Source organism: Geotrypetes seraphini, chromosome 14 (genome assembly GCF_902459505.1).
Source record: "Geotrypetes seraphini chromosome 14, aGeoSer1.1, whole genome shotgun sequence".
In the NCBI taxonomy this organism is placed as follows: Eukaryota; Metazoa; Chordata; class Amphibia; order Gymnophiona; family Dermophiidae; genus Geotrypetes; species Geotrypetes seraphini.
Window position 1 is genome coordinate 16660335 of NC_047097.1, and position 26100 is coordinate 16686434.

The following is a 26100-nucleotide window of genomic DNA, read 5'->3' on the forward strand; positions in this document are numbered from 1 at the left end:
AAATTAAAATTAAGTGCAGGAAACCTAGCCCCCCTACTCGCCTCCACTGGTGGGGGCTTCATGGAGATCTGTGACTACAAGCCTTGCAGAGCCAAGAGCCTATGGGCTAGGCTCGGGGTGGTGGAGGATCAAATTCCTCTGGGCACAACCCCCAAAACCAACACAGCCAAGGGACTCAACCTCAGAAGATGTAAGTTGTGGACTGTGCCTTGAGAAATAAGCCTTTCTAGTATGGCTTCAAAAAGAATGTCACCGAGTGGTTAGAAGAGCAAAAAGAGAATATGAAGAGAGGCTAGCCAGGGAAGCACAAAATTTCAAACCGTTCTTCAGATATGTTAAAGGGAAGCAGCCGGCAAGGTAGGAGGTGGGACCACTGGATGAAGGAGATAGGAAGGGAGTGGTGAAGGAGAAAAAAGAAGTGGCGGATAGACTAAATATGTTCTTTTCATCAGTATTTACAAGAGAGGACACATCCAACGTGCCGGAACCTGAAAAAATCTTCAAAGGAGATCAAGCAGAAAAATTAACATCCATAGAGGTAAGCCTCGAAGACATACTCAAGCAGATAGATAGATTAAAAACTGACAAATCTACGGGCCCAGACAGAATCCACCCTAGGGTACTGAAAGAAGTAAAGGAGGAAATAGCGGAACTTCTACAGCAGGTTTGTAATCTATCCCTGAAAACAGGCTTGATCCCGGAGGACTGGAAGATAGCAAATGTTACGCCCATCTTTAAAAAAGGATCGAGAGATGACCTGGGGAGCTACAGACCAGTAAGTTTTACTTCGGTTCTGGGGAAGATGGCGGAAGTGCTGATAAAAGACAGCATCGAGCATCTAGAAAGGAATAAACTGATGAAAACAAGCCAACATGGCTTCTGCAAGGGAAGATCGTGCCTAACAAACTTACTGCACTTCTTTGAAGGAATTAACAAACAAATGGACGAAGGGGACCCCATAGACATCGTATACTTGCATTTCCAAAAAGCTTTTGATAAGGTACCCCATGGACGCCTACTACAGAAACTGAAGAACCATGGGGTGGAAGGAGATGTACATAGATGGATCAAAAATTAGTTGGCAGGTAGGAAGCAAAGGGTAGGAGTTAAGGGACATTACTCGGACTGGAGAAGGGTCATGAGTGGTGTACCGCAGGGTCGGTACTCGGACCGCTGTTGTTCAATGTATTTATCAATGACCTAGAAACAGGGACGAAGTGTGAGGTTATAAAATTTGTAGATGAAACAAAACTTTTTAGTGGGTTTAGGACTACAAAGGACTGTGAAGATCTACAAAGGGACCTGAACGAACTGGGAGAGTGGGCAAAAAAATGGCAGATGAATTTTAATGTAGAGAAATGTAAAGTCTTGCATGTAGGAAACAGAAACTCGATGTACAGCTATACAATGGGAGGGCTGGTAATGGGTGAAAGTAGCCTAGAGAAGGACTTGGGGGTACTGGTTGATAAAACGATGAAACCATTGGCACAGTGTGCAGCAGCCTCAAAGAAGGCGAACAGAATGCTAGGTATTATCAAGAAAGGTATAACAACCAGTACGAGGGATGTTAGTTATCCTGCCGTTGTATCGGGCGATGGTGCGCCTGCATCTGGAGTACTGCGTCCAATACTGGTCACCGTACCTAAATAAGGATATGGCGATACTCGAGAGGGGGCAGAGGAGAGCGACACGACTGATAAAGGGAATGGAAAACCTTTCATATGCTGAAAGATTAGAGAGACTGGGGCTCTTCTCTCTGGAGAAACGGAGGCTTAGAGGGGACATGATAGAGACAAGATCATGAAGGGCATGAGAAAGTGGAGAGGGACAGAGTCTTCAAACTTTTGAAAACTACAAGAATGAGAGGGCATTCAGAAAAATTAAGAGGGGACAGATTCAGAACCAATTCTAGGAAGTTCTTATTCACCCAAAGGGTAGTGGACACTTGGAACGCGCTTTCAGAGGGTGTGATAGGACAGAGTACAGTATTGGGGTTCAAGAAGGGATTGGATGATTTTCTGAAGGAAAAGGGGATTGAAGGGTATAGATAGAGAACTACTATACAGGTCCTGGACCTGATGGGCCGCAGCGTGAGCGTACTGCTGGGCGCGATGGACCTCTGGTCTGACCAGCAGAGGCATTGCTTATGTTCTTATATATTATTCCTGAACCTTCCTGAACTCCTTCTCACGAGAATTTTTGTAAAGAGCCTCATTAGCATTCTTCTGCCCGCCTACCATCTCTGGGCTGTTCTCCATTTCCTCAGTTCTCTATCTATAAGTGAGATAGTAGGAGGCTGTCTTTTCTGTTCATGTTTGTTTATTTTTCAGTTTCTGCTTACCGTTTGCGAGGCTTTTTGGTGCTTCAGAAGATCCCTGTCTTGGCACATGTCTAACTGTGAGAGAGTGTAGACTCTCAGGTCAGATGTCTGCATCCAAGAGGCAGACTGCCTTGCAGTGTACTTACTTGGATAGCCTACACTAACAGTCTGGGAGCTCAAGGACCGATCCCTTAGGAGAAACGCTCGCCACAGGTTTCGTCCACAATTTATTTATTTATAAACATTTCTTACTCACTACATCTTGCAGCAATTTTGAATGAATTGCAAAATACACTCATAATTTGTGATTTAACATCCAAGAGCAAGAAAACATTCAAAAACAGGCACTTTCAAAAATAGTAACAGCACTTAAAATCCAGTATAAAAGCAATGGGCTTGAGCGCAGGCTGAGTGGCTTCGTGACAGTTTTCCAGGATCGGGGCCGACTGTTTTCTTCCCTCCCATCTGCGCATGTGAGGTCTGGTAGGGGTTGAGGTCTCTAGCCTGAGAGGCAGTCTGAAGAGACAAGCAGTCCGGATTCCAGGCTTATTGAGACAGAAGTTCTCCCTGTAATCTGTCTGCAGCTTCAGCACTTGCAGCTCCCAGCACACAGTATTGCACAGTGAGTAAGAGGCTTGGCTAAAGGCAGGACTTCTTTCATCTTCCCTCTGTGGCCCATGTTTAGCAGAATTATGCGCAGGATCACGAGGCACCAAGGGCTGGTGATTCTAGTAGCTCTAGGTTGTGAGATGACTGTGGTATGCACATCTGGTCCATCTTCAAATGGATCAAGGATTCAGACTTCATGTCAACTGCAACTGCTCACGTAGAGCCCATTCGGCCTGCAGAATCTGGAAGGCTTTGGTCTTACAGCATGGCTTTTGAGCATGTGACGCTAGCACACATAGGTTATTTGGACAAAGTGGTCTCCACCCATGAGGTGTAGAAAGAAAGTGACTCTAGCAGCATATGCGAAAGCTTGGAAGTGTTTCCAAGCTTGATGCGCTCAGAGGAATGAGGACCCGAACTTGGCACTGATATCTGTGGTGCTCATCTTCCTACATGAAGGACTAGAAAAAGGCCTAGCAGCTGGCTCCCTGAAAGTTCAGATTATGGGGTTCTCATGGTTTGGACCTAAAGTCAATAAGAACACAGTAGCCGTACGTCCATATGTGGCCAGGTTTTTGAAGGGTGCTTTGTGCCTCTGTCCTACGGTGTGACATACTTTGCCAGCATAGAGTCTTAATCTGGTCCTCCGGGCGCTAGCTAAAACACCCTATGAACTTCTATAGTAGAGCAAGCTTCTCTGATAGATCTTACAAGCAAAACAGTGTTTTTGGTAATTATCTCAGCCTGGCAAGTATCAGAACTGTAGGCTTTGTCATGCAGAGATCCCTTCCTCAGAATTTTGGATTCAGGCGTGGTCTTGTGCACAGTTCCATCTTTCTTACTGAAAGTGGGTCTGGCTTTCATATCAATCAAGAAGCGTGATTGTCTGCCTTCACTCCCTTGGGATTGAGAAAGAGTGATTAGGTGCTGAAATTGTTGGATGTGCATAGAGTATTACTCCAGGATCTGGCGGTTACAAATGAATTTCAGCTGTTTGATCATCTTTTTGTACTGGCGGGGAGACTACATGTAAAGGCCAACCTGCCTCAAAACCAACCATTTCAAGATGGATTTGTTTCTTCAGCCTAAAGAAAAATAATACTCGAGGCCCCCTCTTACCTTAGTTTTAGAAAACTCCTCAAAACGCACCTCTTCCGTGAACAGGGATCTCAATCCCATTTGCCACCGGCTCCTCCCCCTTCCCACTCTCCCCCCCTCCACACTTGATCTCACACTCGCTAGCGCGTACCAACCCTTCCTTCGGTCTTACCACTACCCCTGCTAAATCTCAGCTATAGTTTTTTCCTCTTGCCCCCCCCTCTTCATCGCTTATAAATTTTTGTTACAATTCTGTAATTTTGTAGTTTTGACAGTTCTGTAACTTCGTTACAACTCTGTAAATTTGTAATTTTGTCAATATTTTGTAATTTGTGTAAATTTGTAATTTTGTCAATATATTGTAAATCCGTGTATCACCGCGGACTGTAATTAATGAATGTGAACCGCCTAGAACTTTTTGGGTATGGCGGTATACAAGAATAAAATTATTATTATTATTATTATTATATATCTTTCAAGGTGCACTTCACTAGAAGTGTGGCTTCCTCATGTGCAGAATGTTCAGCGGTGTGTCTGGAAAAAATCTATAGAGTGGCCACATGGTTCTCTTGCCATATGTCCACAAATTTTTACAGGGTGGACATAGCTACCAAAATAGACTCCTCATTTGGGTCATCCATACTATTAGCAGGCTTATCTGTCCCACCCTAGACTGCTGGAGAATCCAGACATCTTGTTTCTTTCCTTTTATCCAGCATTAACAAGAATAAAGCATGCGACTGCTGCATCAAAGACTCTAGGAGGTATTTATTTTTATTTTTTTTAAATTCTTTATTTAATTTTTAATTAAGTACAGAATTGTGCTTAACAGGAAATAATCTGATATTAATACATCCAATAAACTATTGGAATAAACAAGATAAATCAAAAAGGTAATAATACAAATTAATAAATCCAATTTTCTATTGGGTTAAACAAAATAAATCAAAAAGTATTATTTAACTTAAACATAGTCCTCAAACAAAGTGGAGGAGGGAAACAAAAAAAGGAAACTGTTCCAGGGAAGAACACACATTTTCATTAATAACAGGAAATTAAAGTGAAACCGATGGCTCAACGACGGACTTGAATTATTCCGGAAATCACTATGGTGCAAATGAAACTCCTTTCCCTTCTAAAAAGATCTGAATCATAAAAAATATACCTATTATTTTGAAATGCAACAAAGTATTTACAGGGAAATCTTAACTGAAAGGAAATCTAATGAAACAACTTTGTCCCGATATGTAAGAAATTCTTTCCTTCTTGACTGAGTCCACTTTGAAACATCCAGGTATATATATATTCTTTCTCCCAAAAAAGAAACTTGTTTCAAACTATAGTACAATCTGAAAATCATTTCTTTATCCTGATGAAATATTAAAGATACTATTAATGTAGCTCGACCAGACAATTCAAGCTTTGATAATTCCAGAAGTGCTGATTAGAGAATGACACGGTGGTTGTTACCCGCGGCTAGCTGCGAGTAGCCGCAGATAACCCGCCGAAACAGGGAAAGAAAAATAGTAGTCATTGTGGGGACGGAGACAAGGCCATTCACCGCCCCGTGGAGCGGTGAATGGTCTTGTCTCCGCAGTGAGGCATCAAGGATCGCGCGGTCCAGCAGCCCCCACCCGCTCGATCACAGCGTTTAGCCAGCCCCCTCCCTCCACCTCACCTTATATGCCGAGTTTGCAGGCTTTCTTTTTCCCAAGCCACACGCATTCAAAAAGCCGCGCATGCGGCTGCGCGAGTTGATCAATCTTCTCCTCTGACGCAACCGGAAACAGGAAGTTGCAGGAGAGGAGAAGATTGATCAACTCGCGCAGCCGTGCGTGCACGTCTTTTTGAACGCGTGCGGCTCGGGAAAAAGAAAGCCAGCAAACTCGGCATATAAAGTGAGGTGGAGGAAGGGAACTGGCTAAACGCTGCGATCGGGCTAATGGGGGCTGCTAGACCGCGCGTGTTCCCGGCTCACACTAGGAAGGAGGGAGTGAAAAGGAAAAAAATTCTGGGGCAAGGGGATGAAGAGGGAAAGAAAGAAACCCACAGCAGGAAAGAAAGAGGAGGACAGGCAGGTGAGCCAGATGCTGGAAGCAGGGGGGGGGGAAGAAAGAGGGAGAGAAGCTAGATGGGGTTGAAAAGAAGAGACACACTGGTATGGAAGAGGAAGATAGGGGAAATCTGGACACAGGAAGGTAACAGAAAGAGGGGAAATTATGTGCATGGGGCATAGGGACATAGACATAAAGGGGACATGCCATGGGGATGGTATATGGACACGGGGGGGGGGGGGCAATGCCAGATACATAGGGGAGATATTAGAAATGGGGAAAATAGGAACACAGAAGTGAGATGGTTTGTGGGAATGGGACAGGGACCGAGCTCGCAGGCTCCAGCGGCTTGCACAAATTACATTGTAATGTGCCATGAAAATAAGAGGGAGGGAGGTAGATAGATAAGCCACGCGAGAGGAGCTGAAGGATGGTAGAAAGGAACAGATGGTGAAGGAGGGAGGGAAGGGTGATGGTAGAAAGGAATAGAACAGACATTGAAAGAGGGTAAAGAGGAACAGACCCTGAAGGGAAATGTGGAAGACAGAGTGGGGAGAAGACACTGGAAGGGAAGAAGACAGATGCTAGACTATGGGGGAGCGGAGGGAAGAAGATGGGTGCTAGACCAATTGGGGGGGTGAAGGGAGAGGCACAGTAACAGCAAATGGAAGACGCAGAGAGAAGACACACAGTGGATGGAAGGAATTGAATGAGAAGATATGGAAAGCAGAAACCAGACAACAAAGATAGAAAAAAAAATTTATATTTATTTATTTATTTTTTGCTTTAGGATAAAGTAGTATATTAGTTGTGTTGATAAAAATTTATAAACAAAGCCCTGCCAGCTGAACATCTCTGAAAAAATCTGTCCCCGTCACGGCCCCGGCCCACCGTCCCGTCACCGCCATCCCCTTCACCGCCCCGTCACCGCCATCCCCTTCACCGCCCCGTCACCATCACTGCCATCCCATTCACCGCCCGTCACCGTCCCCGCAGCATCCATATAAGCCTTAGTACTGCAATATTTAGCTTATTCCTTTCTTATAAATCAAAGTTCTGGCTGCTGAACTATAGAAAGAGATGTTCAGCTGGCAGGGCTTTGTTTATAAATTTTTATCAACACAACTAATATACTACTTTATCAATCTTCTCCTCTCCTGCAACTTCCTGTTTCCGGTTGCGTCAGAGGAGAAGATTGATCAACTCGCGCAGCCGCGCCTTTTTGAACGCATGCGGCTCAGGAAAAAGAAAGCTGGCAAACAGCATATAAGGTGAGGTGGAGGGAGGGAGCTGGCTAAACGCTACGATCGGGCGGGTGGGGGCTGCTGGACTGCGCGATCCTTGATGCCTCACTGCGGAGACAAGACCATTCACCGCTCCACGGGGCGGTGAATGGCCTTGTCCCTGTCCCCGCAGCAACTACTATTTTTCTTTCCCCGTTTCGGCGGGTTACTCGCAGCTAGCCGCGGGTAACAACTACCGTGTCATTCTCTATTGTCCTTTTTAAATAATAAATCTTCTGCAAAGGTGGTATATTCACTTCTGTAAATTTCAATATGGAAACTAAAAAGTCCTTGAAAATCTCTCTAGGAGTTTTAAATTTAGACATAGGAAAATTAAAAATCCTTAAATTTAAACTCCGATTTTGATTTTCCAGATTTTCAATTTTACGAAGAAGAAATAGTTTATCCATTGCTTGCTACTTATTTACAGATTTAAATTCAATTATAGATTTTTCAATGTCCCCCACTTGTTTCATTTGATCTTGATAGTCTATTTCTAATTTTTTAACTTTAGTTGAAACATCAGCCATAAGAGATATGAATCCCGTGCATACTTTTTGAAGATTTTCAATAGATCCCCATAGTGAATCCAGTGTAACCACTGTCAGTTTCTCGAGCGGCTTGAGCTGAGGTAGCCCGGGATCCCGTTCTTCCCGAGTTTCACTTCCCCCAAACTCACCACCACTCGACTGCAGTGCACCTCCTCCCTCTGCAATCCTCTCCGGAGTCACCAGCAATGATATTTCCTCCTCTCTAGGCTGCTCCCGAGATCCCTCCACACGAAGGCCATGTTCCATTGCTTCTCTCAGAGGGGGAGGAGGGTCAGGTCCCGAAGGGCTCAGCGAGATCTCGCCGTCCATGCTGGGCTGCTCCTGGGGCTCAGCTGCCGATAAGCCCAATGCCGTCGGGACTGCAAATGCTGTAATTGCAGTCTAACGGGGTGTCAAAGTCACGGACAGAGGGAGAGGGATATTCCTCTGCCGTCCCCTCCTTTTAGGCATCAAAACGGTATGTTAAATACAAGTTTTTTTAAGGTAAAATTTAGCCTATAGAGTGGGAGCTTAGACACACACGTCCACTCTAGTCGCCATCTTGTTTCCCACCCCGGGGGTATTTATTTTTAAAATTTATACACCGCCTAAACCTAGGTGGTTTACAAAGAACATACATAATATTAAAACAATACACAAAAACACGGCTCCTGCACTTCCTACCCAATTTACTGAATACCTAGAAACATGATGGCAGATAAAGGCCAAATGGCCCATCTAGTCTGCCCATGCGCAGTAACCATTATCTCTTTCTCCCATCTAACTAATTAGGTAGTAGGAAAGCAGTTACAAATCCTTGAGTTTTAAGCATTTTTTTTTAAAGACTATCTATTTGCACGTAGCCGTAAAAGGCCAGGTAAACCATTCTACAACATCCTCATATGGGCATATCACATCTTCACCATCTTTTCCTGAGAGATCAACATTGCATGTTCTGATCACAACTTCCTACCAGGACAATAAATTTTCAAGGACTGCTTGAAATACCATGGTGCAGGGGCATACAGTGTTTGATGGACTATAGACAAAACTTTATGTTGAATCCTATATTTCACTGCCAATGCTGTTGCAATACTGGAATTATGTGTAGATAATGCTTCTGGTCACCAATTAAGCTGCTGCGTTTAATATCAACTGCAGTGCCCTGATCCTAGCACTAGATATGCAGGTTAAGAACATAAGAATTGCCACTGCTGGGTCAGACCACTGGTCCATTGTGCCCGGCAGTCCACTCATGCAGCGGCCCTTAGGTCAAAGACTAACTAACTGAGACTAGCCTTACCTGTGTACGTTCTGGTTACGCTCAGGTTAGTGATTTGTTCATTTTCACATTGTTATGTGTTGTAAATTATTAAGTTTTTTGTTACATCTGTTATATGTTAATGATATGAGCAGAACAGACATATTTCTCGCGGAGTGTCCCTGTATCCCTCCCTTTTCTATTTCTTTTTCAGAGCTGCCATCTGTACTGGTACAAACTGAGGATTTGGAGGACAGCCCAGAGAAATGGGAGGCAGAGCAAAATAATTTTAATGAGGCTCTCTACAAGAAGTCTCGCAAGAAGGAGTTGACTACCTGAAGGTTCAGGAATAATGTGTGACTGCTAGAAAGAAGATTACCGAGGTAAGAACATAATCTTTCCTTATCAAGGAAACTTGCTGCACCAGTCCAACCTGCATTATCTGTAGGAGGAAAAAATGCTGGAGGGTTCCAGGCTGCACCAGCCCTTTTATCAGTGACTGCTGGGCATGATGGACCACTGGTCTGACTCAGCAGTGGCAATTCTTATGTTCTTATGTTCTAGTACAGTGTTCCCCCGTGAATTTGCGAATCATGGACTCGCTCATTCGCAATCTGCTCCGACCGCCTCTTCCTGTAGTAAAGTCGGGCTACAGCTACACCGATCAGGAGCTGTATATTAAAGCAGCTCCTGATTGGTGTAGCCCAACTTTACTACAGGAAGAGGCAGTCAGAGCAGACCGCTAGTGATTTTTCTTCACCTGCAGACGCTCCAACTGTCCTCTCCTGCCTCTTCAGCTGCCCTCTCCTGCCTACCCTGCCTTTTGACAGGCAATTCGTGGGGGTTCCTGGAACAGAACCCCCATGAATTTCGGGGGAGTACTGTATCTCTTTCTCCATCTGCTGTTAGAAAGACTCAGTGAGTAAATTCAGATCTTCAAGAGTGATTGTGAAAGTAGAAAAATTTTTATATGCAAGATAAAAAAACATTATTTATCATCCATCCTACTTAAGACCGATGGATTGTGCTCACCTCCCTCATTTTCCTTTTTCTCTCCACTTAGGGCACTAATCCTTAGGGCACTAATCCCCTGACAGTTTATCTTCTGTGCAAGAGAGAAAAACCTAAGAAATACTATGCTAGTCACACCAATTCTACCTCTAGTGAATTGGCTTCATGCTAGTGGCCAGTTCATATCACTATGAAGCAACTTGCAGATTCCTCCAATGATGAGCATTATATCTTGTGGTCTATTTGGCTTAATATTTTATAGATTTCTATTCCAATAATTTTTCTAAACCATTTTTAAACCTGTGTTAGATACCTTGACCACATCCTTTTTCTCCAGTTTGTTTTACATCTGCTACTTGTTAGTTTTGTGAAGTGTCTCATAGTTCTTTTACAGTTTGAAGGCATAAATAACTGTTCCCTACTTCCACTTGTCATAATTTTGTAGATCTGTCATATCCCCTGTTTTCTCTCCAAGCCAAAGAGGCCTAATCTTGTTAGCTGGAGAAATTGTCTTTAATGGAGGAGGTTCCCGGTCTTATCTCACTAAGAATAGCTGGGCCTAGCTGCACAAAATCCTTACTGACATCCAGACAGACAGTACATATTTAGCATGCTTGCACACACTGCACAGTGGCAACAGACAATCAGAAGCATCCTGCTATTGTATCACATATTTTATATTATGTAAAATTACATATTATTATAATTACATTTTTAAATGTTGCAGGAGTCCATCTTAAATTATCGCTTAGAACCCTTAGGCATTGTGGATGGTTTTGAGGCAGAGGTAGGAGCAAGTGGAGTCTTTTGTCCCACTCACATGACTCTTCCAGTCGAAGTATCATTCTACAGTGTTTCAGATGATAATGCTCCCTCGCCTTACATGGTAAGCTGGGTTTTTTTTTTTTTTTTTTATTCTTCAGAAGATAAAGTATAATAAATTTGAGTGACTTTGTAAAGCTATAATTAGGGCAGGTCTGACTTAAATGATATAGTTTGTCATTGTTTGATTTGATACAACAAAACCTATCCTACAACTTTGTGTAAATCATGTTCTTTGGTGATTCTATGCCATATTTGATTTACTCATTATACAGTTTTTGTTAGTCTTGGCTACTGAGGAAAAGCATTTTTAAGGGTGAATATGTTTATATTGTGCCATAAATAGCATATTCTTCAAAAGAAAAATGCATTATTGGAAATAACTAAGGGAGAAGTTATTAATGTTATTTTAGCAAAGGGTTGTGGTTTATGCAGTCAGGCCCTGTGCTAAAATAACCCAACTTAACAGTAGCCTAAGTTAATCCCCCTCCAAATGAAAAGAAATAGAATTATTATAAAACCAGTTTGTTTGATGTATGCAATGCTGTGATTATCTAGTATTAAGAAAGGTTTTCTTCACTAATGGCATTGCCAAATATATGTTTGTTTGCTTATGTTTATTAAAAACTTTATATACCGCATAACTGCGTAAAAGGATCCAAGCGGTTTACGATGCATAAATCACATTCATCAAGAAAAGGAAAGATTAAAAACAAAATTTCTTCATAAATATTATAACTACATCTCAATAAGAACCATTCTAATGACAAAACAATAAAACACTCAAATCTCAATGAACCATAATTTATACAGCCAGCTAAAAATTCTCCATTACAAAATCAATCATTACATAAACACAGATCACAGTCCCTAACTATTTTAATTTGAGAAAACCAATTGAAAAAAATGTGCTTTTAAATGTCTTTTAAAATTTATATATAGGATATACCCCCCTCTTTTACGAATGCATAGCGCTGACATCGGTGGTAACTGCTCCGATGCTCACAGGAATTCTATGAGCGTCGGAGCAGTTACTGCCTCTGCCAGTGCTAAAACCCACGCTATGCATTCGTAAAAGAGGGGGATAATTACATAGCATATTTCTCTGATTATGAACTTATTATAATTTCTTTTCTAATCAGAATATACTAATTTGTTTTCTAGTGCAATAGGTGAGACATTCTAGACCAGGGGTGCCCAAACTTTTTGGGCTTGCGAGCTACTTTTAAAATGACCAAGTCAAAATGATCTACCAACAATAAAATTTTAAAAAAACACAACGCACACTGTACGCATAGAAAATGTTAATTATCATTCCTATTCCATGGTTTTTCAAAGAGGTCAAAGCAGATGACTGTCACCTCAGTATCAACCATACAAAAATAGACAAATATACCCCCTCCCTTTTTACTAAATCACGATAGCAGTTTTTAGAGCGCAGGGAGCTGCGCTGAATGCCCAGTGCTGCTCTCGATGCTCATAGGCTCCCTGCGCTAAAAAACACTATTGTGATTTAGTAAAAGGGGGCCATAGTGTAAAATATAGACAGCAGATATAAATTCAGACACATTTTGATCACTAAATTAAAAATAAAATCATTTTTCCTACCTTGTCTGGTGATTTCATGAGTCTCTGGTTGCACTTTCTTCTTCTGACTGTGCATCCAATCTTTCTTCCCTTCTTTTAGCCTGTATGCTTCCTCTCCTCCAGACCTCATTCCCTCCCCCAACTTTTCCTTCCTTTCTCCCTGCCCTTTCTTTCTCTCTGCCTCCCTTTCTTTTTTTTCTGTTTCTCTTCTTTCCTTCTGTCTCCCTGCCTGCCCTTTTTCTTTCTTTCTCCCTGCCCTCCCCCAAGCCACTGCCATCGGGGACCAGGCCCAAACCGCCACCAATAACAGGCCCAAAAGCCGACGTCGCCCCAAGCTCTCCCTGCTTCGGCCAACCAGCATTCCTCTCCCCGACGTCAATTCTGCCGTTGGGGAGAAGAAGGCTGATCGGCCCAAGATCGCGATCGACCTATTGGGGGAAATGCTGCCGGGTCCTGCCTTCGCGGAAACAGAAAGTAGGCAGGACCCGGCAGCAAGAAGAGCAAATGCTTCAATAACCTGTCTCCCGCCTTAGCCCATAACCTGCGGGGTTGGATGTACTCAGCCGCGAGGCTCGTCTTCTCCCTATCTGCCCTGCCGCAGCACAGAGCCGACCGGAAGTCTTCCCGATGTCAGCGCTGACGTCGGAGAGAGGGCTTAAGCAAAGCCCTCCCTCCGACGTCAGCGCTAACATCGGGAAGACTTCCGGTCGGCTGTATGCTGCGACAGGGCAGGTAGGGAAAAGGCAGTGGCGTACCAAGGGGGGCGGGGAGGGTGGTCCGCCTCGGGCACAGCCGGCCAGGTCCCCTTACCTTTGTGATGCTTCCCCCAACCGATCGACAACAGGCCCGGTCGACAAACCTCTCTGCCTTGTAGCCGCGAATCTAAATTACTTTCTTATAGCAGCTTCAATACTCCAGCTGCTGTAAGAAGGTAATTTAGATTCGCGGCTACAGGGCAGGGAGGTTTGTTGGACCAGGTTCTGTTGTCAGTCAGGCGGGGAAGCGCCACAAAGGTAAGGGGCAGGGAGGGAGAAAAACGAGGAAAGGTGGAGTGGAGAGGATAAGACGCTTAAGGTAAAACTGAGGGGGGAGAAGGACGCTGAAAGCACTGGGGAAGACAAAGGGGTGGAGAAGGACGCTGAAAGGACATGGGTAAGACGGAGGGGGAGAAGGACGCTGATAGGACATGGGAAAGACGGGGAGGGGCGAAGGACGCTGAAAGGACATGGGGAAGACGGGGGGGGAGAAGGACGCTGAAAGGACATGGGGAAGACGGGGGGGGGAGAAGGACGCTGATAGGACATGGGGAAGATGGGGGGGAGAAGGACGCTGAAAGGAAATGGGGAAGAGAGAGTGGGGAGAAGACGCTGTCAGGGAAGAAGACAGAGATGCCAGACTATGGGGAAAGTGGAGGGAAGAAGATGGGTGCCAAACCAATTTGGAAGGGGGGAGAAAGGGAGAGGCACAGTAACAGAGCAAATGGAAGACGAAGAGAGAAGAGAGACAGTGGATGGAAGGAATTGAATGAGAACATAAGGAAAGCAGAAACCAGGCAACAAAGGTAGGAAAAAAATTCTATTTCTTTTTTTTTTTTTTTTGCTTTAGGATAAAGTAGTATATTAGTTGTGTTGATAAAAATTTATAAACATTAGAGGCTCTGGTAGAAACCCGTTTACAAAGTATGTATTCTTCCCAATTAATATTTCCAAATTAATAAAGTCTTTTTGCTTATTTGTAAATGGGTTTCTACCAGAGCCTTTAATTCAGTAGCATAATTAAATGAAATAACTATTTCTGTAGTTTATAGGGATGGGTGGGGACGGAGAGGATTCCTCACGGGGATGGGTGGGATTTCTGTCCCCGCGCAACTCTCTACTCTGGAGTTCCTCGCTATCCTTCTGCGATCTGATTGCCCGGCATAGCTTTATGTCATCTGCAAACTTGATGATCTCACTGGATGTTCCTTCTTCTAGGTCATTGATGAAAATATTAAATAAGATGGGCCCAAGTACCGAACCCTGGGGCACACCGCTAGTCACTTTCTCCCAATCTGAGAACTTCCTATTTATGCCTACTCTCTGCTTTCTGTTCTCCAGCCATTTGCCTATCCATCTTAGTATATCTCCCTCTATTCCATGGCTTTGTAGTTTCCTGAGAAGTCTTTAATGTGGAACTTTGTCGAATGCTTTCTGGAAGTCCAAGTATATTATGTCCACCGGTTCTCCACTATCAATTAGTTTGTTCATGGTCTCAAAAAATTGAAGTAAATTCGTCAAACATGATTTCCCTTTCCTGAAGCCATGTTGACTGGCTCTCATCAGGTCGTGTGTTTCCAAGTGCCAGACTATGCTATCTTTAATCATCTTTCCAGGGACAGACGTAAGACTCGCAGGTCTGTAGTTGCCCGGTTCTCCTCTTGATCCTTTTTTGAAAATTGGCGTGACGTTCGCTATCTTCCATTCATCCGGTATCTGTCCAGTTCTAATTGGCAGGATGGCAAGTTTTTGCAAAAACTCTCAGATTTCAACCTTCAGTTCTTTTAAGACTCTCGGATGAATTCCATGAGGTCCAGGAGATTTGTCACTTTTAAGATTGTCGATCTGATAGTATATCTGGTCCAGGTCCACTTCTACTGTGGTGAGGCTGTCCTCTATTACTCCATTTGAACACTTTCACTGCTTCTGGTATTGTTGCGATGTCCTCCTTCGTAAAGACAGACGCAAAGAAGGAATTTAGTCTGTGTGCAATTTGTTTTGTCTTCCTTGATGTACCCTTTTCTTCCCTGGTCATCCAGCAGTCCCACTACCTCTTTTGCAGGTTTTTTTCCTTTTATGTATCTAAAGAAGGACTTGAAATTTTTGGCCACTTGCGCTATTTTCTCTTCATAGTCCTTTTTGGCATCCCTTACCACCTTGTGACATTTCTTCAGATCATCTTTGTGTTTGTTACAAGCTTCAGTTGTTTTTGTGCGTTTCCATTTTCTAAAGGAGTCCTTCTTTTCTTTTATGGCTTCCTTCACCTCTCTAGTAAGCCATGCTGGTTCTCCTTTGCCATTAATCTCCTTTCTTTGGAAATCCGCGGCATGTAGAGATTTTGTGCTTCTGTGATAGTATTTTTCAGTAGAGACCATGCCTGATCTACCGTTTTAACTTTGTCCATCTTTTTCTTGAGCCGTTGTTTCACCATGGCTCTCATGCTGTCGTATCTTCCCTTTTTAAAGTTTAAGGTTGTGGTTAAGGTTTTGGTACGTTTCCCTTTCCCGATGTCAAGTTTAAAGTTAATCATATTGTGATCGCTCGTCCCCAGCGGGACCGTGACTTCTACTTCTTTTGTCGGTCCCATAATGCCATTTAGGACTAAATCCAAGGTGGCATTTCGGCTCTCCCACCATTTGTTCCAGGAAGTAGTCCCCTAGTGCTTCTGAGTATCTGTATTTTGTTAATTTTAGATACTTTTATTTTAAATTGTACACCGCCTAGAATTTTGTTTAGGTGGTTAATAAAATTTTAAATAAACTTGGAAACGGTCTTCTTTAGTGTACAGTTTTGCCTGTACAAATGTAGCGGATTAATATTTTGATATTACAGAACACTGGCATGGTAAATAATAGTCCAGTCAAAATATTTTATTAATTGTATTCCCTTCTGTAAGAAAAGTTTCATGAATTATAAACAAACATAAAGTTACATAAAAATAAATAAACATAAATTATAAACAAATAAGAAGCAAAAGTAAATTTAAAGCTGTTGAAATGGGCATTTTCTGTAGCACATGCCAAGTTTGAGTTTGGACATTTTAGGAAAGAAGTCCAGAAATCCACTAAAGAAAATGTTCATTTTCAAAACTGCAAGATTTTCTTTTTTAAAAAAAAAATCTATCCAGACATTTTGGCCTTTTAGAGTGTCTATCTTTTTGGCCATTTTTTAATACAAAGTCATCCAAACAAAAAACGCACATAAACAAGCCATTGGGATGTCCAAGCAGCCAGCATTCTTAGCAAATTGACCCCACAAACAGCAGAGGAGAAGAGCACTCTAGGGGCTATTGCAGTGGATGTCACATTAAAAAGTCCCAGGTAACATGTGTCACTATAACTTGCTTATATTGTATGGTGAGCCCTCCAAAACCCACCCAAAACTTACTGTATCCACCTATATACCACAATAGCCCTTATGTCTACAGGTGTCATCTTTATGTAGTTACAATAAGTTTTGGGTGGGTTTCAAAGGTCTCTACATAGAAAATAAGCAGGTTATAGTGACATGTCTAGGACTTTTTCATGTGACGTTCACTGCAGTACCCCTTAGAGTGCCCCTCTGATCTGTTGAGCTGTGTGGCCATCTGAAGTTGGAATACAGGTGGGGATATACTGTTTGTTTATGGGTGGTGGGAGGGGGGAGTTTCATGCCTTAATCTCTCTAGTGGTCATCTGTTCAGTTTGGGCTCCTTTTTGACCTTTATTTATTTTCAAAACAATTCTAGCCCCAAATGCCCTGAATGATTATTCCCACTCAAAACAAAACGACCAAAAAAATGTCTAGAAAGTCAGTTTTGAAAATGGCTGCTTGGATGTTTTGACTAGGAAGACATCCAAGTAACGGTTTATGCCCTGTTTTGGATTTCTATATTTTTTTTGAAAATGAGCCCCATTGAGTACAAATAGATAAATTGTAAAAAATGTTAGCATTTTTGAAGAGTATTTTGATATATATATTTTTTAATTTCCAGGGTGTGATTACTTTGGAGTCCCTTGGTAAAAGGGGTTATCGAGTACCTCCTTCAGGAACAATACAAGTGGTATGTATCTTGTAGAGTAGAATTAAATACGTTCTTGAAACATAAAGCTAATTTAAAAAAAAAATTGATCGTCAACAACCAACTGTGACATCTAGACATCTTATGGTGCAGACTATTATGGTCAGGAAAAATGAGCTTTATTCTAGTACAGTGGTACCTTGGTTTACAAGCATAATTTGTTCCAGAAGCATGCTCGTAAAACAAAATACTCGTATATCAAAGCGAATTTCCCCATAGGAAATAATGGAAATTCGCTTTGATACATTCCCACTCCCCTGAGGCCAGCGGCGCTGCTCTATCCCCCCCCCCACAAGAACCGGCATTGCTCCCCCTGAAGGCCCTCCCCCTGTGATCCGGCACCCTCCCCCCCCCCCGCCATCTGGCACCTTCCCCTCCGCGATCCGGCACCTCCCGCCGCGATCCAGAGATCTCGGAGAGAACGTGAACTCGCAGTCCTTGAGCATGCACAGATGCTCAAGGCCCAGCACAGAACAGGAGGCCGATCTTCGGGCACCGGCACCAACGCACAGGACATGCCGGTGCCGAGGCCGAGCTGAAAGTAAGAAGCGGGTTTGGGTGGGTCTGGGGGACTTCAGGTCGTGGCAGGGGGTGCCGGATCGCGGGGGGTGGGTGGGGGGTGCGCTCGTAAATCGAGCCACGCTTGGTTTCCAAGGTGCCGATTTTGCAAATGTTTTGCTCGTCCTGCAAAACACTCGCAAACCGGTGCACTCGTAAACCGAGGTACCACTGTAGCTCTATGTCATCATGTTTAAAGATGTAATGGATACATGGGAAATGTGCAATTTCTAAAAATTGACCATGTACACAGACAAGATTTAATTTCTGATGTGAAAGTTCTGCATTGTTTATTGCTCACATATGTATATAGATGTACATATCATTTACACTCAAATATAAACCTATCCAAATTTAAATTGAGAATATTTTCCCCTAAAAAGGGGAAGAAGGGAATGGGACTCAAATACCACTTTCTTGCAGCTTTCATATATATATATACAGGTACTCATTTTGTACCTGGGGCAATGGAGGATTAAGTGACTTGCCCAGGGTCACAAGGAGCAGCACTGGGATTTGATCCCACAACGTCAGAGTGCTGATGTAGTAGTTCTACATCCATATGGTATTACAACCTTATGGTATTACAAGTTCAGTGCAGGTTTTCCATTTTGGTATTAAATATCTAGGAGTGCAGATATCCAAAATCAGGCTGATCTTTTTTGTCTCAGCTCTCCATCCTTGTTGAAGGAATTATTAATGGAATTGGAACAATAGGAAAGTTTGGATCTTTCATAGTTGGGATCATTCTACCTAAACTATTTGGAACCGGGAGCAGACAGGGAGGCTTGCTGGCGTGGGATCGTACTCCGCCCCTTCCCCTACCCAATGTGACTTCGCTGAGCCAGTTGGAAGGCTCAGCGAGTCTCCCAACACCTTTTTTTAATTTAATTTTCTTTTCGTTGGCCCTACCACTTTGGAACTGGGAGCAGACAAGGAGGCTTGCCAGCGTGGGAGCGCACTCCGCCCCTCCCCCCACCCAACGTGACTTCGCTGAGCCAATAAAAGGCTCAGCGCCTAACAGCGCGCAGCCGTTAGGCATGCTGTCAAAGCCGCGCGTCCTTACCGAGCGCCTTTGCGAAGCGACCAAGAAGTGACCCACCCCCACAACACTACCAAAAGTAAAACTAACTGTAAAACAGCAGACAAATCACCAAAGACCCCCCCACCAACTATTACCTACCTCCAACCACCAAAAATGAAGCTAACCTCATGAGTCCAGCACTTCCTACTTACAATCCTTTTAACCAGCTGGAAGACAGCAGCAAATAACCTCCTCCCAACACCCGCTACAGATATAAACAAAACTCTCCTCTCAAATAGGAGAACTTCAATTGACAGAAATTCAAACCTACAATCTAACACTCAACATTCCGTTACCACAGCATGGGGGAAGAAGACCAACACACACTAAGACTAAACCACGCCAGCACCCTAAATCACTTATATACCCAAATACAACTCATAACTATCACACAGAGATAACCACACTCAAATGCGCCTACTTAAACATCAGTGCGCTCGGCCCAAAAACAGAACTTATAAAAGGTAATGGCGGAATAGAAATCCCTAATGTAATGTAATGTAATGTAATAAAAACCTGGATAACACATGAAAACCTGGACTGGCTAACTTCCGACACAGATCCCAGAATAACTGAAGTCTACCCACAAGGATACAAAATAACGGTGGTCTGCAGAGAGAAAAAAAGAGGCGGAGGGCTAGCAATCTTAATCAAATAAGACCTAACCCTTAATATAATTGAAAAAACATCTAACCCTATTAGCCTGCCAACTCTCAAGCACCACATTAAAAGACACACTAAACTTCATGCTCTGTTACATAGCGCCGGGAAACTGGTCTATAGCAAGAACTGAAGTGGAAGACTTCATATACCAAAACTTACTAATAACAACCTACAGCCTACTCCTAGGAGACCTAAACCAACACCTAAAAGACCAATCGTCCAAACAAGTAGACAACTTTCTCTCATTTCTCAAAGCCTTATCCTTCTAAATGCTAAATCCACAAACAACTCATGAAAAATGCCACCAACTTGAAATCACAGCATTTATGACCCACCAACCATCCCTAACAGAAATTCATACATCTAACGGAACATGGTCCAGATCCATCTGGTTAGACCACTACACTTACACCTTCAACATCAACTGGACCAAAAACAAAAAAACCATAACAAAACTCAATAAAGTAACATACACATCATGCAAACACATCGACCCCTCCAAATTCTGGACTAAAATAGATGAAACAATTCAAGAAAACAACTCCAAGGACTTCATATCACAATGGAAAAGATTATGCATCAACACCCTTGATGAACTAGCCCCATTTCAAACCAGAACCAGCAGGAGATCAGATCAATGGTTTGACTCCGAACTGCTATAATTCAAAAGACAATGTAGACCACTGTTCTTCAACCACCGGTCCGCAGAAAATTTCTGCCGGTCCATGCAGGGCCGGCAAGATCGAGTCAACGGTTAAATTTCCTGCCGACTGCGGTAGTGTTGGCGGAAGGCTACTGTTCTTCCCAGCCTCAGGTGATTAAGACAGGCTGCCGACATTGGGGCCTTCCCTCTGTGAGTCTCGCCTGTTCGGAAACAGGAAGTTGAAACAAAATAGGCGGGACTCAGAGAAGGAAGGTCCCGACGTCGGCAGCCTGTCTTGATTACCGCCCCTGCCGAGTTGCTGAAGAGGGCCGTGGGGATGGTGCAGGTGGAAGGGAGAGAGCTGCAGGTGGAGGGAGGTGGTCAGCGTGCACGGGACCAAGATCCTGGGGAGCCTTCGACAGTGGCTGTCTCCCCTCCCAGCAGCTCTCGTACTTGCCAGGGCAGTGATTCACCTGCAACTTCCTCTTTCCTCAGAGGCGGCAACGGACCCAAGGCTGCCTAAATAAATCACTGCTGCAGGCAAGTACTGAGAGCTGCTGGAAGGGTTGGAAGCCACTGTTGGAGGCTGGGAAGCTGCTGGATAAAGGGAGAGCTGCTACTGCACCTGGAGGGAGGTAGAAGGAGAGATGCTGCTGGGAGGGGAGGAGGGAAAGGGATGGGAAGAGAATTAATGTCGGATAGGGGCAGGAGGGAAGGGAGAAGGAAAAAAGGAAGGAAACAGCTGGCAGGGAGATTACAGGAGGGGAAGGGGGTCAGGGTGGAATGGAGAGATCAGATGAGGGAAAGAGGAGAGACAAAGGAATGAGAAAGTAGAGAGATTGATGCTGGGAAGGGGGGTCAGCAGAGAAATGAAAGAGGGATAAAGATGCTAGATCTGGTGTAGGAGAGATAAAAATGAAGAAAGCAGTGAAGCTGGAATGAATGATGTAAAAAGGAGAGGAGGCACAGGCTGGATGGAAAGGGGAGAGGGGCATAGAAAGAAGTCAGATACATATGGAAGAGGGAGAGGGACAGTGGATGGAACGGGCAGATGCTGGATTGAAGAGACAGGGCAGACGATGGAAGGAAAAGAGTGAAAAGAAGATGAAAGCAGAAACCAGAGACAACAAAAGGTAGAAAAAAATAATTTTATTTCTATTTTGTCATTAGAATATATCAGATTTGAAATATATATCCTGCTAGAAACATAACTGGGGACTGCAAAGCCCAGACAGTGCTTCTTTAGCTTCCAGCTAGCTTAGGGCTCTATCTGACCAGGGGGCACTCCCCTAACGCTATTCCTGTCATGTGTGACTGCAGTATTCTGTTAGCATGATATTTCTGTGTAGCATTCTGTAATAATTTGGCTTGTTCAGTTTTCTTGATAGTAGAGGGGAGACAGGGGTTTTGTTGGTCCTTGCTCTGTATATTTATATTTATAAAATGACAATTATACAGAATATTGTTTCTTTTTATACTTTAATAAAATACGTTCAATATAAAATCATAACTGAGGCTTGTGCGGATGGGATCAGATGGTTTGTGGGGACTGAGCTTGCAGAGACAGGGTGGAAATGTGTTTTTTTTAGTTCAGTCTTAGTAGCTTGCCGGTCCACATAATCTTTTATTTCTGCCGGTCCACGGGTGTAAAAAGGTTGAAAAACACTGATGTAGACGACTAGAAAGAAAATGGAGAAAATCGAACTCGGATCATACAAAATCCGCCTGGAAAAAAATCAACAAACAATACAAATCATAATTAAAGAACAAGAGAAAAGCACACTACACCAACCTAATAGGCACTGAAACCCAAGAAACCAAAAAACTATTCCAAATTCTAAAAAACCTAACTGACACCAAACCTTACCTGACCACTAACAATTCCACTCCCCCTTCAGCCACTCTATTTGGAGAACACTTCCAAAACAAAATTACAAATGCAAGAGCTACCCTCAATGACACTCCCCTACCCCGCTTATCAAATTCTCAGTTCTCCCCACAGATTGTGATTCAACTGCAGCAGACAGAATATGGTCTCAATTCCCCAACATTCAATCGCCCGAATTCAACAAATACTACAAAAAATACAGCCATGCATCCTGTGACCTCAACAACTTTCTACCATATCTCCTAAAAACATCCAGTACAAAATTATGTGCTTTTCTTTTAAAATGGATACAAATTACGCTCATAAGCAGCCACTACCCAACTAACCTCAGCGAAATCATCATCACCCCAAACCCCCAAAGACCCTAAAGGACCAATAGACCAAACATCCAACTACAGACCCATTGCGTCTATTCCACTCTATGTCAAAATAATAGAAGGACTAGTTGCCAAATTCCTCACCAATTACCTAGAAAACCAAAACATATTCCATCCCATGCAATTTGGCTTAGGAACCAACTTAAGCACAGAAACACTACTATGATCTCTCTTAGACACAGCCAGACAACATCTCAGCACAGGAAAAAAATAATGATGCTCATACAACTAGACCTGACCGCTGCATTCGACCTGGTGGACCATAGCATCCTACTACAAATCCTAGATACAATAGGTATCACAGATAAAGTATACTCGTGGTTTGAAGGATTCCTAAAATCAAGAACCTATAGAGTAAAATCAGACAAAGAAAAATCTGAACCTTGGTCAAACCCCTTTGGAGTTCCCTAGGGCAGTGTTTTTCAACCGCTGTTCCGCGGCACACTAGTGTGCCGCGAGATGTTGCCTGGTGTGCCGCAGGGCCGCCGGGCCCGGAGCTTACAGGGGGCCCGAGGCAGGGGCGCCAGTAGCTCGCCAAGGCAAAGTGAGTCGATCACCCAGGACTCACTTTGTCTTGGCGATCTAATCCACAGTTCTTCAACCGCCGGTCCGCAGGAAATTTTTGCCGGTCCGCGCAGGACCGGCAAGATTGACTCATTTGAACTTCCTGCCGGTCCGCGCAGGACCGGCAAGATCAGCATCGGAAGCGTGCGCTGGGCCGGAGAGATCTTGGGGAGCCTCCGACAGTGGCTTTCTCCCCTCTCTGCAGCTCTCCTTTACTTCCCAGCGCAGCGATTCACGAAGGCAGCCTCGGGGCTTTTGCTGAGTCGCGGCTGCCTCTAATGATGCAACTTCCTCTTTCCTCAGAGGCGGCGCGACCCAACAAAGGACCCGAGGCTGCCTTCGTGAATCGCTGCGCTGGGAAGTAAGAAGAGCTGCTGGGAGGGGAGAAAACCACTATAAGTCTGGGACGCTGCTGGGCAGGGGAAAAAAGGGACAGCTGCTACTGGAAAGGGAGAAGGAGAGATGCTTCTGGGAGGGGAGGAGGGAAAGGAATCTGGGAAGCTGCTGGGCCAGGAAAAAAAAGGGACAGCTGCTACTGGAGAGGGAGAAGGAGACGGAGAGATGCTTCTGGGAGGGGAGGAGAGAAAGGAATCTGGGAAGCTGCTGGGCCAGGAAAAAAAAGGACAGCTGCTACTGGAGAGGGAGAAGAAGGAGAGATGCTTCTGGGAGGGGAGGAGGGAAAGGAATCTGGGAAGCTGCTGGGCAAGGAAAAAAAGGGACAGCTGCTACTGGATAAGGAGAAGAAGGAGAGATGCTTCTGGGAGGGGAGGAGGGAAAGGAATCTGGGAAGCTGCTGGGCTAGGAAAAAAAGGGACAGCTGCTACTGGAGAGGGAGAAGGAGACGGAGAGATGCTTCTGGGAGGGGAGGAGGGAAAGGAATCTGGGAAGCTGCTGGGCAAGATAAAAAAAGGGACAGCTGCTACTGGAGAGGGAGAAGAAGGAGAGATGCTTCTGGGAGGGGAGGAGGGAAAGGAATCTGGGAAGCTGCTGGGCAAGGAAAAAAAAGGGACAGCTGCTACTGGAGAGGGAGACGGAGAGATGCTGCTGGGAGGGGAGGAAGGGAAGAGAGTTACTGCTGGACAGGAGGCTGGGAGAAAGAAAGAAAGGGGGCAGGCAGGGAAACAGAAGGAAAGAAGAGAAACAGAAAAAAAGAAAGAAAGGTCAGGGAGAGAGGAAGAAAAAGTTGGGGGAGGGAATGAGGTGTGGAGGAGAGAAAGCATACAGGCTGATAGAAGGGAAGAAAGATTGGATGCACAGTCAGAAGAAGAAAGTGCAACCAGAAATCACCAGCCTGGCTGGGCGGAACTTCCTCTCCGATTGCAGAATTGACGTCAGGGAGAGCATGCGTCGGCTTTGGGGCCTGTTATCCATTGGTGGGTCCTGTTCCCCGATGGCAGCGGCAGTGGCAGTGGCTTGGGGAACGGCAGGGAGAAAGAAAGAAAGGGGGCAGGCAGGGAAACAGAAGGAAAGAAGAGAAACAGAAAAAAAGAAAGAAAGGTCAGGGAGAGAGGAAGAAAAAGTTGGGGGAGGGAATGAGGTGTGGAGGAGAGAAAGCATACAGGCTGATAGAAGGGAAGAAAGATTAGATGCACAGTCAGAAGAAGAAAGTGCAACCAGAAATCACCAGACAAGGTAGGAAAAATGATTTTATTTTAAATTTAGCAAAGTGGAGGCAGTATTACCACAGTTTTCAAAGGAATTTGCCCAAATAACTTAATAGTTAACTGGGTAAATTCCCAGAGATGAAAACTTCCCTTCACTTACCATGCACAGTTCTGAATTTATATCTGCTGTCTATATTTTACAATATGGTCACCTTTTACTAAACCGCAATAGTGGTTTTTAGCGCAGGGAGCCTATGAGCGTCAAGAGCAGTGCTGGGCATTCAGCGCAGCTCCCTGCGCTAAAAACTGCTATTGTGGTTTAATAAAAAGGATGGAGGGTATATTTGTCTATTTTTGTATGCTATAAAAACCAAATACAGAGAGAGACTGAGAGCTGTTGACGAAGAGCTACGTGTGTGTCTTTCTTCCATTCCAGCCAGAATATCAGCTTTGTGTTCAGCCAAACAGGCCCAGGTTTCGCACTGAATAAAGTATTTTATAATTTTTATAATTTTTATTTCATAATAAAGTAATTATAAAATACTTTCTTTGTGTTTATTTGATTCCTATTCAAGAGAATTACTTTATATATAGTCAATATAGGCAGAGAGTTAAATTTTTTAACATTTTCTAATGGTGGTGTGCCTCGTGATTTTTTTCATGAAACAAGTGTGCCTTTGCCCAAAAAAGGTTGAAAAACACTGCCCTAGGGATCCCCTCTATCTCCTACACTCTTCAGCCTCTATACTGCCTCCCTCAGCTCCCACCTGGACAAACAAGGCATAACTTCATACAGCTATGCAGATGACATCACCATTCTCGTACCCTTCGATCAACCAAAACCCTCCATGACAGACACAATACACCAAACACTAAAATTAGTAGCGACCTGGATGAAAGATCACAAACTGAAATTGAACCCAGACAAAACTAAATTCATCCTCCTCGAAAACAACAAAATACCAACCATAACCAACATTGAAATCAACGCAATCAACTACCCCATACAACCCACTCTAAAATTACTAGGAATAACAATCGACAGATGCTGCACTATGCAACCGCAAATCAATAAAACAATACAAAAATCATTCTCAGTCATGAGAAATTTAAGATAAGTTCGGAGATTCTTCGATAAAAACACAATTTTTATTTATTTTATTTTAATGTATCTTTAATCTATCTTCATTGTAAACCGCTTTGAACCTCACGGTATAGCGGTATATAAGAAATCAAATCAAATCAATTCCAGCTCATAGTACAGTCCCTAATACTAGGCCTACTAGACTACTATAATATCCTCTTATCTCCCCTGCCCTGCAACAATAA

General features: G+C 43.8%; 1 protein-coding gene across 1 annotated transcript in view; it reads left to right on the forward strand.

Annotated features, from left to right (window-relative positions):
* FAM214A (family with sequence similarity 214 member A) overlaps positions 1–26100 on the forward strand; it is a 136436-nt gene that overhangs the window by 100058 nt on the left and 10278 nt on the right. Inside the window, exons 9-10 of the mRNA XM_033920615.1 lie at positions 10894–11052; positions 17304–17372. Coding sequence (XP_033776506.1) covers positions 10894–11052; positions 17304–17372 — 228 coding nt within the window. The remainder of the gene's footprint in view (positions 1–10893; positions 11053–17303; positions 17373–26100) is intronic.